General features: G+C 49.0%; 1 protein-coding gene across 1 annotated transcript; it reads right to left on the bottom strand.

Annotated features, from left to right (window-relative positions):
- Positions 1–12,879: 12,879 nt before the first annotated feature.
- Positions 12,880–14,742, bottom strand: LOC127346205 (uncharacterized). Its single transcript, XM_051372766.2, has 3 exons — positions 14,339–14,742; positions 14,097–14,228; positions 12,880–13,702 (listed from the first exon to the last, which is right to left on the bottom strand). The coding sequence occupies exons 1-3, from the start codon at positions 14,605–14,607 to the stop codon at positions 13,132–13,134; spliced, it is 972 nt and encodes a 323-aa protein (XP_051228726.1). The 5' UTR covers positions 14,608–14,742; the 3' UTR covers positions 12,880–13,131.
- Positions 14,743–16,737: the final 1,995 nt, after the last annotated feature.

Raw genomic sequence — 16,737 nt, 5'->3', positions numbered from 1 at the left:
TTGATATTAGGAAATGAACGAAATAGGCCGATCGATATAGAGCGCAAATGAATGAAAATAATTACTTTTGCATCATTTTTCTCATGTCGGCCCAAAGCGCCGGATCCACATTCAGAGAGTCGTGGATGAGAACTGTGGAGGTGTGAAATTGAATTACTAGCAGAATCCAGTGGAACCTGCGGACACGATACATGCACAGTCATGCATAACTCATCGATTAGCCACATACCATGCATGGAGTAAACAAAAGAGAATGTGCTCAAGACAGAAACACTCACCCAAAATGGTAAGGAAATAGAATATCACTTTTGAGTTCCTGTTTTCTAAGAAACCGCCACAGGTCATCCTCCACGTCGGCGGGGTGGTGTTCTAACACATATGAATTAACGATTTGTGGGTCAATGAACCCAACATCATGGATGTTCCTTATTCGCATTTCCCGCTTCTTCATTCTGCTGACGTGCCGGAGGTGAATTGGGGGGCGGCGTCGGCTGACGTGAAGGAGGTGTAGGTGAAGCACCACCACCACCACCGCCACCGCCACCACCACCGCCACCGCCACCACCACCACCGTAGGGGGGTGGACTTGTTGGCGCCTCGCCTGGAAACTTGATAAACTTCTTTTGCCATAGAATGAAGTGGCGCTTGACATCTCCAAGTCTTCTCGCCCCTTCAGGTGTAGCAATGTCAATGTCCAGGTCCTCAAACCCTTGGACTATGTCCTCCACCGTGACACGAGCATAGCCATCTTGAATGGGGTTGTTGTGGTGGAGTGCTCCAGGTAAACATGGTAAAGCACTGCCGATGGCTACCTTCATGGACATGTTCCCGATAGGATAATACAGATGACATTCTTTCATCTCCTTTATATCGTCCACGGGGTAGCGAGGAGGCTCCGGTGCAGTAATTTCGACCACCAGAGGCTCCCGTGCAGTAATTTCGATCGTCGGTGCACCAGCCGGTGGGGCCTCCGTGGAAGCCACGCTGCTTCTTCTCTGCTGCTGGCTTCCGAGATCCATTGGATGATCTTCATGCTGCGCCCGAGCTGCATCTCTTTCGGCTACTAGTACACTCACGGTTTTCTTCATCACATCCATTTCCGATACCAACTGCGCCACAACATCTGCATCCCGATCCATCTTTCTCTTACGGCTTCTGTAACCGTACGGGTCATCGTTCTGGGGGAACCCTATTTTCCACGGAATGGGCCCCATGCCTCGTACACGTCCTCCGTGTTCAGGATTCCCGAGGGCTTTTGTCAGCGCGTCGTTCTCTCTGTTGAACTTGATCTTCCCCTCTTGAGCATCCCTCATTGCCTCAATAAGCTTTTCGGTGGGTTTAATTATTTTGCCCCGGTAAACACACTCCCCTGTCTCTGGGTTCAGCGATCCCCCATGCCCGTACCACCAGCTTTTGGCCCTTGGGTCCCATCCCTCGATGCACTGGACGGATTCCTCGCGCCCTCGGCTCGTTCTCCATCTTCTCCCACCTAGGCTCCCAAAGGCGATACCCTCCTGGCCCCATAATATGATTGTACTCCTTCTTAGCCGCATTTTCCTTATTTTTTTCGATAGTTGAAGGAACTGCTCCGATTTCTTTTGCTTCACAAATTCTGGCCAATCATGTTTCAGTTTCTCATATTGTCCTTTGAAATCCGGAGTCTTGTTCTGGTTGACATAGTCATGGGCTAGATTTTGCTTGAATTTCCGGAATGCATTGGCCATCTTTTGAAGAGCGAACTGTTTGAGTAGCTTCCTCCTCTTCTTGTTTTCCTCAATCTTGTTACTCTCCTCATCGAATTTGTGGTATTCCGGAGGTAGGACGACATGTTCCATAAGCTTTTGCAAGCAATCTTTTTTTGTTCTCTTCTCGACAAAAGTGAAACCAAGACGTGCCTTCTTTGGCTCATTCCACTCCTGGACGGTGATCGAGACGTTGTCTCTAACAACGGCTCCGCATTGGTTGATAAACTTGGTGGCGTTCTTCTCGGGCTCCAGCGGCTTGCCGGCTGCACTGTCGACAACCTCGATGGTATATATTTCTCCTTGTTTCAGCGTCTTGGTTGCGCCACGCTTTGACGACGTACTCGATTGTTTCGATGATCCGGCCGAGGGCTAAAATAAGAAAGAGAGTCGCGCGCGTTAGTACACACATATTTATTCAAATCAGTTAGTTTGTATCACCAGAGGCTCAATGTATATATATACCTCGGCGCCGGAGGTGGTTGGTACTTCCAATTGAAGATCGTCGTTTATCGACGTTTCTTCGGCATCATCTTGCTGACGGCGCCCTTCATCTTCACCGTCAAGGTTCAGATAAGAAGAGATATCATCTTCTTCTTGTCCGGTCGGCACATATAGAATATCGCCTTTTATGATGCCGAACATATGGTCTTCAGCGTCCGGATCATAGTTGTCCATAATCGGGTCAGCTCTATCGTCCGCCATATGTCGATCTGAAAACATGTAGTAAAAACAAATTAATTGTGTATATGCATTATCACATCTGTTCTACATATAAAGAGAGAGGGCGACGAGGGAGGCGAGAGGGGGGACGCAGTGACCGCGTGACCGAGAGACCGGTGGCGGTGGCGAAAGGGCGGTGGCGAAAGGGCGGTGGCGGTGCCCGCGTGACCGAGAGACCGGTGGCATGGCATGGTAGGAACTAATACCTACATATGCACATGTAATATTCTTATCTAATGCATGGCATGGTAGGATAACCTGGCTGAAATCATGATATTTATTTTTGGCCACTTAAATACCCTCATAGTATTCGAATACCAATAAGCCCCGACAGGTGACTTCCTCCGGTTATCATTATGGAGATTATTTTTTACTATCTGTCATAAAGACCAAGATAATGATATTCCATTCATTTGCAGAAAGTTGTTTGGTTAATTACTTTGTCTTTAGTTTTATGCTCTCATTGTGTTCATCCAATTTGCACCGTGAGTATTCTTTGTTCACATTCTTACATTTTTATGGAAAAACTTCATGTGAATACCTTAGGCGCGTCGAGGGAGAATGTCTCTTAAAATGAAGGATAATGTGTATGTCCTTGCATTTTATACACATTGCATTAAATTATGTCTCTTAAACAATATATATTTTCTAAAACTTGCAAATTTTAAAAATTGTTTTTTTTTGTTAATTTTATACACTTCTTTTTTGTTATACACTTCTTTTTGTTAATTAAGAAGAACAAAAAAAAAATGGGCCCCCGGCCTCGATCTGTACGACGTCGCCCTCCTCTCTTTCTCCCCTCTCTGTCAAGGGCGCGCGGCGGTCACGGCCGGTGCGGCGGCGGTGCGTGCGCGGCCGGCGCGCGGTCACGGTGGCACTGAAGTAGGGCGCGCGGCGGCGGTCACACGGGCGGTGCGGGCGCGCCGGCGGTCACGAGTGCGGCGGCGGCTTCTGTATCTGAGCGCGGCGCGATCGCAGCGGACGCGGCCGGGATCGTTTTTGGGACGCAGGGCGGCGGCGCGGCGAGACTTACGGGCGACGAGAGAAGAGGAGGGCGCGCGGCGGCGGCGGTCACGGGCGGCGCGGCGGCGAGACGTCGAGCGCGCGGCGGCAGCCTGACGGCGACGAATTCGAAGAGGAGGATTGCGCGCGTGCGAGGATGAAGACGAAGTGAACCGCCTGGCGCGGCGCGCAGGTATTTATAGGGAGGGACCTTTAGTCGCGGGTGGGGCCCCCAACCGCGACTAAAGGTACTGCTAGTCGCGGTTGGCGACCCCAACCGCGACTAAAGGGTATTTTCGCCGCGTTTTAGTTTCCCGCGGAAAAATGCCCTTTAGTCGCGGTTGGTGAGGCCAACCGCGACTAAAGCTATTTTTCAAATTTCTTTTCTTTTTCAGAAATATATCAATAAAAATAAAACTAATTCAATTCAAAATTTTAAAAATACAAATAATATATCAAAAAATTCATAAAAATAAAACTAATTCAATTCAAATTCTTAAAAATACAAATAATATATCAAAAAAATCAGAAAAATAAAACTAATTCAATTCAAATTCTTAAAAATATAAATAATATATCAAAAAAATCAAAAAAATAAAACTAATTCAATTCAAATTCTTAAAAATACAAATAATATATCAAAAAAATCAGAAAAATAAAACTAATTCAATTCAAAATCTTAAAAATACAAATAATATATCAAAAAAATCAGAAAAATAAAACTAATTCAATTCAAATTCTTAAAAATACAAATAATATATCAAAAAATTCAGAAAAATAAAACTAATTCAATTCAAATTCTTAAAAATACAAATAATATATCAAAAAATTCAGAAAAATAATATATCAAAAAATTCTTCCCGCCACTTTCTTCCCGCCTCTTTCTTCCCGCCTCTTTCTTCCCGCCACTTTCTTCCCGCCTCTTTCTTCCCGCCTCCTGTCTTCCCGCTCCCATTTTTCCCGCCATTTGTCACTACATATAGGTAGCCCGGCTTGGCCAGCATTATCACATCTCTACAATCTCTCATCACTCTCTCATGGCTTCCACCGCACCCACTCTAACCTACCAGCAGGTGGAGGAGCTTTGCGCCTCGAACTACCCTTGCCCACCGGGCTACCGCGTCCCTGCCGGCTGGAGCCTAAGCGCCGGCGGCGTGCCGGTCCCTCCCGTCCCTCAGGGTACTGCGCGCCGGGCGGCCATCACGAACCACTACTACCTCGACCTCACGCCGGAGCAGCGGATGAATCCCCGCTGGCATCCCGATAACCAGCATACTTGGGATGCCTTCTTCATCAATCGGCGTGAGAGGGCGCTCGCAGTATGAGGAGGACGGTCTGCCTCCTCCGGAAACTTCCACGAGGCCGGCCGTCGGCTATGGTGGTACGGCCGGACTCGCAGAGCGTCATGGACTACATCACGGCCGGCGATATCCCCGCCGCGCTACCCTCGATTCGAGCCACGAGCGCCGCCCGACGACGGCAGCGACGGCAATGCGACGACGACGGCGGCAACTTGGAAGGCGACGACTACCAGTACAACGGCGGCGACTATGAAGACTACGAGTATGCATATTATATGCCTAGGCAGGAGTATGACTAAATCACTCCAAATTTCATGTATCATCAGTGCTATCTCGAATCAATCGAATCATTCGAAAATGGACACGAGAACACATCACGGATAATATAATTCACATGATCCATTCAACAAAGTTTGGTACAATAAATTATTACACATCATTTCTTCCCTTGTGTCCCTGCTTGCTTACGATTGGGCCGTATCCATGGAGCATCCTCATCATTTAACTTAATGCTTGGGTCGGTGTTCACTTTGAAGGGCGGAATTTCACCAAACATATTATAATCTTCTGACATGTCTGTCTTGTCCTCCACTCCCACGATGTTTCTTTTCCCTGAAAGAACAATGTGGCGCTTTGGATCATCGCATGATGTACTGATCGTTTTCTTATCTTTCCGTTTCCTCGGTTTGCTACTTATGTCCTTCACATAGAAAACCTGAGCGACATCTTTCGCTAGGACGAATGGTTCGTCAAGGTAACCAAGATTGTTGAAATCCACCATTGTCATTCCGTATTGCTGGTCCACCTTTACCCCACCTCCTGTTAGCTTGAACCATTTGCACCGGAACAAAGGGACCTTAAAGGAGGGTCCATAGTCAAGTTCCCATATCTCCTCTATGTAACCATAATATGTGACCTTTTGCCCATTCTCGGTTGCTGCATCAAAGCGGACACCACTGTTTTGGTTGGTGCTCTTTTTATCTTGGGCGATCGTGTAAAATGTATTCCCATTTATCTCGTACCCTTGGAAAGTCGTTATAGTCGAAGATGGTGTCTTGGCCAACATGTACAGCTGATCTACAACCTTATTGTCATTCATTAAATGTTTTCTCAACCAACTGCCGAAAGTCTCCATGTGGGCCTTCCTAATCCAGGATTCAGGCTTCCCCGGGTTGTCCGAGCGTAAAATATTCTTGTGTTTCTCAAAGTACGGAGCCACCAAGCTGGAATTGGTCAGAACAGTGTGGTGTGCTTCAGTCAGAGAATGTCCGTCCATACATATCGTTGATTTCCTTCCGATCGTGCCTTTTCCACTTAGTCTCCCCTCGTGCCGCGATCGAGGAAGACCAATCGGCTTAAGGTCAGGAACAAAGTCAACACAAAACTCAATTACCTCCTCATTTCCCTAGCCCTTGGCGATGCTTCCTTCTGGCCTAGCACGGTTACGAACATATTTCTTTAATATTCCCATGAACCTCTCGAAGGGGAACATATTGTGTAGAAATACAGGACCGAGAATGGAAATCTCTTCGACTAGGTGAACCAGGAGGTGCGTCATAATGTTGAAGAAGGATGGCGGGAACACCAACTCGAAACTGACAAGACATTGGACCACATCGTTCTGTAACCGTGGTAGAACTTCTGGATTGATTACCTTCTGAGAGATTGCATTGAGGAATGCACATAGCTTCACAATGGCTACTCGAACATTTTCCGGCAGGAGCCCCCTCAAAGCAATCGGAAGCAATTGCGTCATAATCACGTGGCGATCGTGAGACTTCAGGTTTTGGAACTTTTTCTCCGCCATGTTTATTATTCCCTTTATATTGGACGAGAATCCGTACGGGACCTTCATACCGCTCGAGGCATTCAAAAAAGATGACCTTCTCTTCTTTGGTCAGAGCGTAGCTGGCACGACCTTGAAACCATTCTGGATGCCGGTTATCAGGGTCTTTCAAACGTTGCTGGTCCTGCCGTGCTTCCTTTGTATCATTTGTCTTCCCATACACACCCAAGAAGCTTAGGAGGTTCACGCAAATATTCTTCGTAACGTGCATCACGTCGATTGCAGAGCGGACTTCTAGGACTTTCCAATATTCTAGCTCCCAGAATATAGATTTCTTCTTCCACATGGCTGCGTGCCCGTCAGCTCCCTTCGGAACTGATTGTCCGCCAGGACCCTTTCCAAAGATGACTTTCAAATCCTTGACCATATCAAATACCTCAGCACCAGTACGTTCCGCAGGCTTCGGCCGGTGATCTGCCTTGCCGTTGTAATGCTTGCCTTTCTTTCTTACTCGATGAATTTTCGGAAGAAATCGACGATGCCCAAGGTACACGTTCTTCTTACAATTTGGCAAATGTACACTTTCAGTCTCATGTAAGCAGTGCGTGCATGCATTGTATCCCTTATTTGACAGTCCCGAAAGGTTACTAAGAGCAGGCCAATCGTTGATGGTTACGAAAAGCAACGCTCGTAGGTCAAATTCCTCTTCTTTGTGCTCATCCCACACACGGACACCAGGTCTACCCCACAGCTGTAAAAGTTCATCAACTAATGGCCTTAGGTACACATCGATGTCGTTGCCGGGTTGCTTCGGACCTTGGATGAGCACTGGCATCATAATGAACTTCCGCTTCATGCACAACCAAGGAGGAAGGTTGTAGATGCATAGAGTCACGGGCCAGGTGCTATGGCTGGAGCTCTGCTCGCCAAAAGGATTCATGCCATCTGTACTTAGACCAAATCTTATGTTCCTTGCGTCAGCTGCAAAATCTTTGAACTCTCTATCGATCTTTCTCCATTGCGTTCCATCTGCGGGGTGTCTCAACTCCCCGTCCGACTTACGGTCCTCTTTGTGCCATCGCAACAACTTGGCATGCTCTTTGTTCCTGAACAGACGTTTCAACCGTGGTATTATAGGAGCATACCACATCACCTTGGCGGGAACCCTCTTCCTGGGTTTCTGGCCCTCAACATCGTCACCAGGGTCATCGCCTCTGATCTTATAACGCAATGCAGTGCATACCGGGCATTCATTCAAATTCTCGTATTCACCGCGGTAGAGGATGCAGTCGTTGATGCATGCATGTATCTTCAGAACCTCTAAACCTAGAGGGCAGACAACCTTCTTTGCTTCGTATGTACTGGCGGGCAACTCGTTATTCTTTGGAAACATATTCTTCAACATTTTCAGCAAGTTTTCAAATGCCGAGTCAGCTACACCTGCCTGTGCCTTCCATTTCAGCAAATCCAGTGTGCAGCCCAGCTTTTTCAGACCATCATCGCATCCGGGGTACAGCGCCTTTCTGTGATCCTCTAACATGCGATCCAAATTCTCCCTCTCCTTTTCAGTTTCGCAGCGTTTTGCATCAGCAATGGTCTGACCAAGATCATCAACGGGCTCATCACGTGCCTCTTCTTCACCTTCCCCTTCACCTTCCCCTTCACCTTCAGCATCCTCCATGAAAGTATCACCGAAATGAGCAAGATAGCTTTCATCGATGAAATCATCCCCTTCTTCATCTTCTTCCATTATAACCCCTCTTTCTACATGCTTGGTCCAACAATTATAGCTTGGCATGAAACCGTGCCGAAGCAGGTGCATGTGAACATCTCTTGAGGAAGAGTAACCCTTTCAATTCTTACAGTTAACACATGGACAGATAACAAAACCCCCCTGCTTGTTCGCATTAGCCACTACGAGGAAATCTTTCAAACCCGTAGTGAACTCGCCGGAGAGTCGGTTACCGTACATCCATTGCCGATTCATCTGCATTATTATAATATAAATTATATAATTAACCATCATGCATTTGTTAAACTAACTAGCTACAAACAATATAAATTAAACAATGAACTACACACATGCATATTTTATCAATGACACATGCATGAAAGGTTCAAGTTGCTAACCGCGATCGAGGAGGAAAAAATAAATAAGGAAGCTCAAGTGTGGCTCTAACACTTCATATCATGTTTGTTTCATGCTCTTGGGGCATTTTTATCAAACACCTTGTGTGCATAAGGAGGAACCAAAAGCAAACCTACACCCCCTTGTAAAGCTTGTGAAGAGAAGTGGCACCAAATGGCTAAGTGCTGTGAGCTGAGGCCCTTTTATAGGGATGGGCCTTTAGTCCCGGTTGGCCTGGCCAACCGCGACTAAAGGCCTTCGGGCCAGGCCTGAGGACCTTTAGTCGCGGTTGGCCAGGCCAACCGCGACTAAAGCCCATCCCGTCCACCAGCTGGCCAGCGAGCGCGCTGGGCCCAGCTCTTTAGTCGCGGTTCGCCACCAGAACCGCGACTAAAGACCCCATTAGTCGCGGTTCGCCACCAGAACCGCGACTAAAGACCCCATTAGTCGCGGTTCCTATATTTTGGCGACTAATGGGGCTGGACGGAAGGCCATTTTTCTACCAGTGATTCTTTTGTCAAAGATAATTAAGTACAAAAGATTCAATAACATAGAACTATTTGATTCCTTAATGTTTGCTACAGAAGTGGCCACTATTAGGTTTAATTCTGTGATTGATCATGTGGTTCATTCTACTCATCCGGCATTTATGCAAGGATGATATATCCTTAACGGGGCTGTAACCTTGCATGAACATTCCATGAGTTACATCGTAGAAATATGAATGTCATCATACTAAAGATCGAATTTGGAGAAGTCTATGAAAGGCAAAAACTCTAAATGAAAGGCTTTTTGGATGAGTGGCGCGCTATAGTTCATAACTTTGTTTTCTCGGGAAGTATAGCCATGAAAGTTAACAATGATGTTGGTAGATACTTTTAGAACAAAAACGGTTTAAGGCAAGGCGATCCACTATCTTCCATGCTATTTAAAATTGTGACAGATATGCTTGCTATGATTCTTGACCGCGTAAAAGCTGATGGGCAAATCGAAGGTGTAGTTCCTCACTTAGTTGATGATGGACTATCTATATTTAATATGACGATGAAATGATTCTGTTAATGGAACGTGATATGGAAACGGGTGGAATCATCTAAAATTAATTTTGTTATCCTTCAGGCAATTATCCGGTCTGAAGATTATTTTTTCATAAATGTGAATTGTTCTGCTTCAGTGAGGCATGCTAGCATATATGCCGAGCTTTTTGAATTTGCGCTGGGTCAATTTTCAATTAGCTATCTAGGCATTCTGATTCATTTTCAGAGGCTTACAAATACTGAATGCAAACACGTCGAAGAGACACTAAAGAGACGCGGGAGTAGTTCAAAAGGAAAATTACTATCTCTAGGTTAAAGATTCGTTTCTCATCAATTTAGTACTAACAAATATGGTAATGTATATGATTTTTCATCCAGCTAACCAAAGATTTTTTGCATAGATTAGATTACTTTCGATCAAGATTCTTTTTGCAAGGAAGATAGTGAGAAGAAGAAATATCGGCTTACAAAATTGAGTGTTGTTTGCCGCCCAAAAGATAAAGGAAGACTGCGTGTTCATGATCTTGAGGTTAAGAACATGACTCTTCTAGGTAAATGTCTAGCTAAGCTACTGAGCGAAGATGGGGTTTGGCAAACCATCCGAGGAGGAAATATGTTGGATCAAGTGCAATTTCTCAAGTTTATTGGAAACCGATTCACATTTCTTGGCTGGCCTTATGGCGACGAAGCACTTCTTTCCATATGGGTGTTTCTCCATCGAGGATGAATCTCAGATAAGGTTCTAGGAGGATAAATGGTTAGGAAATACCCGATAGTTTCATTCATCATTACAAACTGTACACATCCCCGCATGAATACATATATGGAAACACCCATGTATACATCGAGAATACCCCCGTTGCCTCTTATCATCTTCCTACTCCCCTACTGTTTTGGGACGTCGTCGTCAAAACCTCTCCGCCGTAAAACCCTCTTTCCTCCTCCGCCACCTAAGAGCATCAAGGAATCCCCCCTCCCTCGTCAAAGTCGATCGTCGTCATCGTCCTACCTCTATTGCTGTACCACGGGGCGGAGATTCGCCCGATCCTCGAACATGGTTTCTTCTCGCTGGTTGGCGGACCCTAGATTGGCTGCTCGCCCCGAGTGTTCTAGCTAGACCTCGCTTTGCCGCATGCATGATCCTATACGAACTCCCTCCTACACGTGTAATGCGGATTCGCTTGCTTCGTGGTGGTGTACTAAGAGCATCTCCAGTCGCGTCCCCCAAACCGTCCCCCAAAGGGATTTGGGGCGCGCCGGACAGAAAATGCGTTCCAGTCGCGTCCCCCAAAGCCCATTTTTGTCCGGCGCGGCCCGATACGGTGTCCGGCGCCCCGAGCCCGTCCCCGTCCCACAGGGGACGCACCGGGGACGCCGGACACAACGAAAAGCGAGGCGGGGAGTGGCGGGCCCGACCCGTCAGCGGCACAGGAAGGCTAAAACCCCGTCGCCTACCTTTGGTCAAGCGACGTTAATGGCGTCCCTGTTTTCCCAGGCGACGCAGGGACGCGTCTCGTCGTGCATGGCCGCATGGCCGTCCGCGCCGGAGTTATTGTGTGCAACCACCCGCTGCCGCCGCTGTTTTAAGACGCCCTGCAGTTCTCGCCGATCATAATCCTTCTCGTCGCCGCCGCCTCCCCCTCCCAGATCTTCTCCTCGCCGCTCAAAAAATGTCGAGCTCGTCCTCCCGCAAGATCGCCGCGGCGAACGGCTTCGGCCGCGGCAGCCTCACCGTGGCGGAGGCGTGGGCGCTGTACCACGCCCGGTATCCAGTCCCGCCGGACATGCGGCTGCCAAGCAGCGGCGGCTGGAAGATGGCCGTGAACGGCATTGGCGTTCCGCCGCCGCCGAAGCCGAAGACGGACCAATGGAGGGACGCCATCAAGGCCCGTCGGGCTCAACTCACCGCCGAGGAGCGGTTGGATCCGACATGGGCGGTCAACGACAACGACGCCTGGTGGACGACGTACTTCCAGGCGAAGTACGACATCGAGATGCACAGCACCGACAACCTCGTCGGCGGCCCCAACAGCTGGAACAGGGAAGGCCGCGCCCTGTTCTGGGGCGTTCCGGGGCGCACCCTCGAGAACGTCATCCGCGGCCTCCGCAACGGCGCTCCAAGGCTGGAGATGCCGTCGTCGCCGCCGCCGTCTCCTCAATGGCAGCCGAGGAGGAGGACGTACTCGTCCTCCTCGCACTCTTCTTCCTCGGGACCGGCGCGATCGACGCCGTCCTCGTCGTACCGGTCGGCGCCCTACACCGTCCCCAAACGGGAGGTCAAGGAGGAGCCGGCGACGCCCGTCAACACGAGGCGTGGCGGCAGCGGCAGCGGGCGGCAGCAAGGGAGGCGCGGCGGCGCCCTCCTCATCCCGAAGCCGGAGGTGAAGGAGGAGCCGGAGGAAGCGTCGTAGGCGGCGCTGCTGGCGGAGTACGAGCGGCAGCAGCGGCTCATCGCCAGCAGCGACGACCCCGACGACTGCCCAGGGCTGCGGGCGGCGTTCTTGGCGTCCATGGACGACAAGGACGCCTGGAGGGGCGACCTGGACGCGGCGATCGCCATGTCCATCCGCGACTCCGGCAAGCCGCTGGTGGACCTCACCGACGACGGCGAGGCAGGACCAAGCGGCTTGGTGAAGGACGAGCCCGTCGACGAGCGCGTCAAGCAGGAGGTCGTCACCGACGAGATGTACAACTTCCAGCAGTACTACGACGCCTCCGGCCGCCGCAAGTGGTTCTAGATTAGGTTTAGTTTTAAAATTAGTCAAATTTCGTTCGAATCTATGTAAGTTTGGACGAATCTAATCGAATCTAGTTAAGTTTAAAATTTGCGAAATTTTGTTTGGAGGACGCGACTGGGGAGCGACGTCCCCCAAACGCGGCACGAACGAAACACGTCCCCCAAACGCTCAATCCGGCGCGGTTTGGGGGACGGTTTGGGGGACGCGGCTAGAGATGCTCTAACTAGGGAGTGTTTTGGGAACAATTGTGGGTGTGCAAAACTAAAACCATTTAAAACAAGTGGAAACCGGCTAGTTCTTTTCCAACTCAATACTCATTTCCAAATTAGTACCATATGCTGCCTACTTTCCTTTTTCATGAAATCATTGTTTTGGAATTTAGACACTACTCTTCTCACGTTCTTGAATTCTACAAGCATAACTGATGAGAAAACCATCTCAATATCTAATCGGGACGAATCTGGAGTCCATAAGAAATGAAAAAAGAAAACATGAAGAAAGGGTAAACTAATATCTTCGTCCTAACGATTACACAGTACACCTGCGCTGATCCAGGAAGAGCGTGTATGTTCTTCTCTCCTGTGCGCAAACACCCTTTGGTGGGTGCCTCTCTAATCTCTACGGTTGCTGCGGTTTTTTCTCTCTTGTTTTCTTTTGGCGTTCTCTCCTGGTCACTATCTCAGGCAAGGAAGATTGTCGAAGATAGAAACGTCAAAGATCGAGTCGTCAAACAACTCTAGTTCGTCCAGGGAGAAACCGGCCTCCTCCACTTCCATGGCGGGCTGCGGCATGCTCATTGCGGCGACGAGCGCAGACACCAGCTCAGACTGCGCCTCCTCCTCGAACGGGTTCATGGGGATGTAGCTCGAGCCTGAGGTGGCCGGCGAGAGTTCAAGCCGGGACGAGGAGAGCGACACGCCTTGTTCGAAACAGTTCTCCGGCGTCAAAAGGCCGCTCACCGCCGGCGAGAAACTGAAGGGCGTGGTTCTGCTCCAATCTTGCTGAGGCCCGGGCGTGAGCCCCTCGGTGTCCACCGTCAGGCTCGAGCTCAGGCTCTGTAGAAGGCTGCTCGCGTCCGGGTTCGGCGTCGCCGGCTGTACGTTGGCTGCCGCCGCCGTCTTGTGGCCGCACGTGTGGGTGCCGTGGTAGGTCACGTCGAAGAGCGTCGCGTCCTCGTCGGCGCGCTGCACCTGCTTCGTTGCCGCGCATCCCTGGGTTTTCTGGTGCGTGCAGCGGTAGTATGCCCTGCAATGTTGCACAGCTCAGGTCAGGGACGGCGATCAAAAACCATGACATGAACAGTCTTGTACTGTGAAAAGAAAATCCATTGTTCATACTAGAAGTTCACGATTTGTGAAGTCATAACAAAAATTAGCACAAAGTAGCATCACGCTATCATGTTTTGAAAAACAATATCCAATCAGAGGACAGAGATGTGTGTACTCTGTACCCTGTTCTTAGCTGACAAGTGTATGCCATACATTTGGGAACATCGGAAAGGCTGCAACTCCCACCGAAGGAAAAGAACAACCACAGTGTCCAAATCCAGAAAGATAAGATTCGTTGCTACTTCCGAAAACATGTGCGGATTTGGCTCTGAAAAAGATAAACTTATGCTCTGAAATGTGCCGAAACTAACCTTCGGTTCTGGGATCCAAGGATCTCCTTCTGCCCGTACTTCCTCCAGCTGTAGCCATCGTCCTCCGGGGCATCCGCTCCTCCTCTCGCCGAGCTCACCCTAACCCGATGATCCCCTTTCTCCATCATCTTTCTGCAAATCCAAGAACAAGAGAGCTACTTAATAATCTAGACGAAAAAAATTAAAGAACTCCAGTGATTCATGAACTGTGACAAGCTCGGAAGTTCTCACAAAGTACTCACCTCTTCTTGTTCGCCTTGAAATGCATGTTGGAGACGCCGCTGAGAGGGCTGGGCGTCGAGGGGAAAGCCGGGGAGTCGATGCCGGCGGTGGCGGCAGATCGCTTCCGGACGTCGAAGTGCCCGGACCTGATCATGCCGATGGACCTCTCGGTGACGGTGGAGATCTGCGCAGTCAGGTCCTTGCAGAGGTCGGGACAGCCTCCCAGGTACACGTCGAGCTGCTTCACCAGCTCTTTGACGTAGCTCAGCTCGGTCATCACGCCCTCCATCTCTCTGTTTTTTTCTTGCTGCTACAGATTTTTTTTCTCTATTTTTTCAAGGCAGGCCAAGAGCGAATTGTGCAGCGAAGAGGCAGAATGGAGATGTGATTGGAGTTGAGGTGAGATGGAGAGTGAAGCGAAGGGGAGTGGGGGTGAGCTTATATAACGGGGAACGAACCGCGTTTGGTTTGGGTGAGCCAAAATAGCTCTATTTTTTAGCAAGAGAAAGAACAGTATTCTGACCGGTGAGCTTAGTAGAGAGAGAACAGTATTCTGACCGGTTTTATTGGGTGATCCGAACATGGGTTATAACAAGTTTTTTTTTTTTTCGAATTCGGCTCATGACAGTTAATCCACAGGTTGTTAGCAGAGGGTTCAGCATGCAGAAACTTTCAGCTTGGACATTAATTTAGTTCGGAGTTTGGACCAAATTTAGCGTTGCAGCTAATGTTGGATTATTAGGCAATTTCCGTGTGAGTTTAATTACCGAAAGCAACATTACAGATGCACAAGCATACTTAACCACACACATCAGACTAAGCACATGCATCAGATCTGAACATGGAACAAGTAGCCGTGCAAGGTAAGAGAGGAAAAGCACGTACATAGCGACCGGGAAGGTCGCACCAGCAGCACCACCACCATGGGAGTTGTTGATGTCGCCCATGGTGTAGTCGAAGTCGTCGATGAAGCAGCTGAACCGGTGAAGATGAACACGAACAGCAGCGAGCAGTCGCGCCGAGACGATCCCCAAAAACCTTATCGCCCGTCTCCCGGTGCAGGATCTCAACGGACGGAGTTTCGGAGGCCTGCTCTCCCGGACGGCTGTGCACGCAGTCGCCGGGATGGGGAAGACTAGAGAGTAGCACAGCAAAAGGAACTTCGCGAGAGAGATCTAAGAGTACTGTTTTCCAGATCTGATCGGTCTCCTTGTATAGCCTGGGAGGAAGCCGACCCGCCCGCGTTGACACGCGTAGGAAGCCAGGGACACGCGGCGAGCATGCACATGCAGGTCGACACGTACCCAACACAGTTGGTGCACCAAGCAAAAATTTAGGCTTCCTTGAGTGTGTCTCGAACTCGAACTCGAGTCACGAAACGCGACGTGCGTGCGTGACGTGACGTGTCGTGACGTGCCGTGCCGAGACGGGCGGGCGGAGGAGGAGGAGTGCGCGAGGGCTCCTTCTATTCTCACTCACTAGGAATGACTAGAACAGCAGCCCTTATATACCACTCCAACTCTCTCCCAACTAGCAATGTGGGACTAAACTTTGTCCCTCAAGGCTGTCCCAAGCTGCCAACGTGATGGGCCTTGAGATTTCAGGAATTGTACACCACATGGGCTGCCTTATTGGGCTGCAGCCCATCTACATTCAATAATCCCCCACCAGATCTCATATGCACATCAGATGACACATTAGTTCCATTCACTGTTTAATATACCTGCACTTCAGTGGAGACTGTTAAGTTGAACTTCCACCTAGGCAAGGTGCTACGCTTGACTACAACTGAACAATGGACTATGCCTTGAATTGTCAGTCTTTGTGTAGCAAGTTTCGCTCAATACCGGCACGGTACTAGGCTACCTTAGCCTTCCCCTCGGGTGGAGCTTATAAGTCATACTCCTCGGCCTTTCATGAGCTTACTAGAGATTCACCCAAATCTCCCACACTATGACCAGTAGCGTCACTCATATAGGTGTGTTCTTCAAAAGATCGCCCTGTAGGACGGCGTCTTCGCTCATCAAGAGCCGCTCAGAACACATTAAGACATTGTCAATCTGCCTTACAGTAGCTATGAGAGAATTGCATCTGCAGCGGAGTGGGAGTATTAAATTTTCTCTCAACTCAGTTGCTCCGGTTTGTTTTCCCAGGTCCTACTTCACGGAATTTCCGATTACATAGGTTGGGTTACCCCCTCGGCAACTCAAGTGGGTCTCAAACCCATCTCCCTCGATGCAAGGTCTATCATATTTCTTGATAGTCCTTTTGTGAAAGGATCTGCCAGATTTTTAGCACTTTGGACATAATCCAATGCTATCACTCAGGAGTTTCTTAATTTTCTGACAGACTTCAGTCTCCTCTTGATATGTTTGGAACTTTTCATATTATCCTTAGAACTTTTCACTTTGACAATCAC

This window comes from Lolium perenne, chromosome 5 (genome assembly GCF_019359855.2).
Source record: "Lolium perenne isolate Kyuss_39 chromosome 5, Kyuss_2.0, whole genome shotgun sequence".
NCBI lineage: Eukaryota > Viridiplantae > Streptophyta > Magnoliopsida > Poales > Poaceae > Lolium > Lolium perenne.
This window is presented reverse-complemented; position numbering and strand designations above follow the sequence as displayed.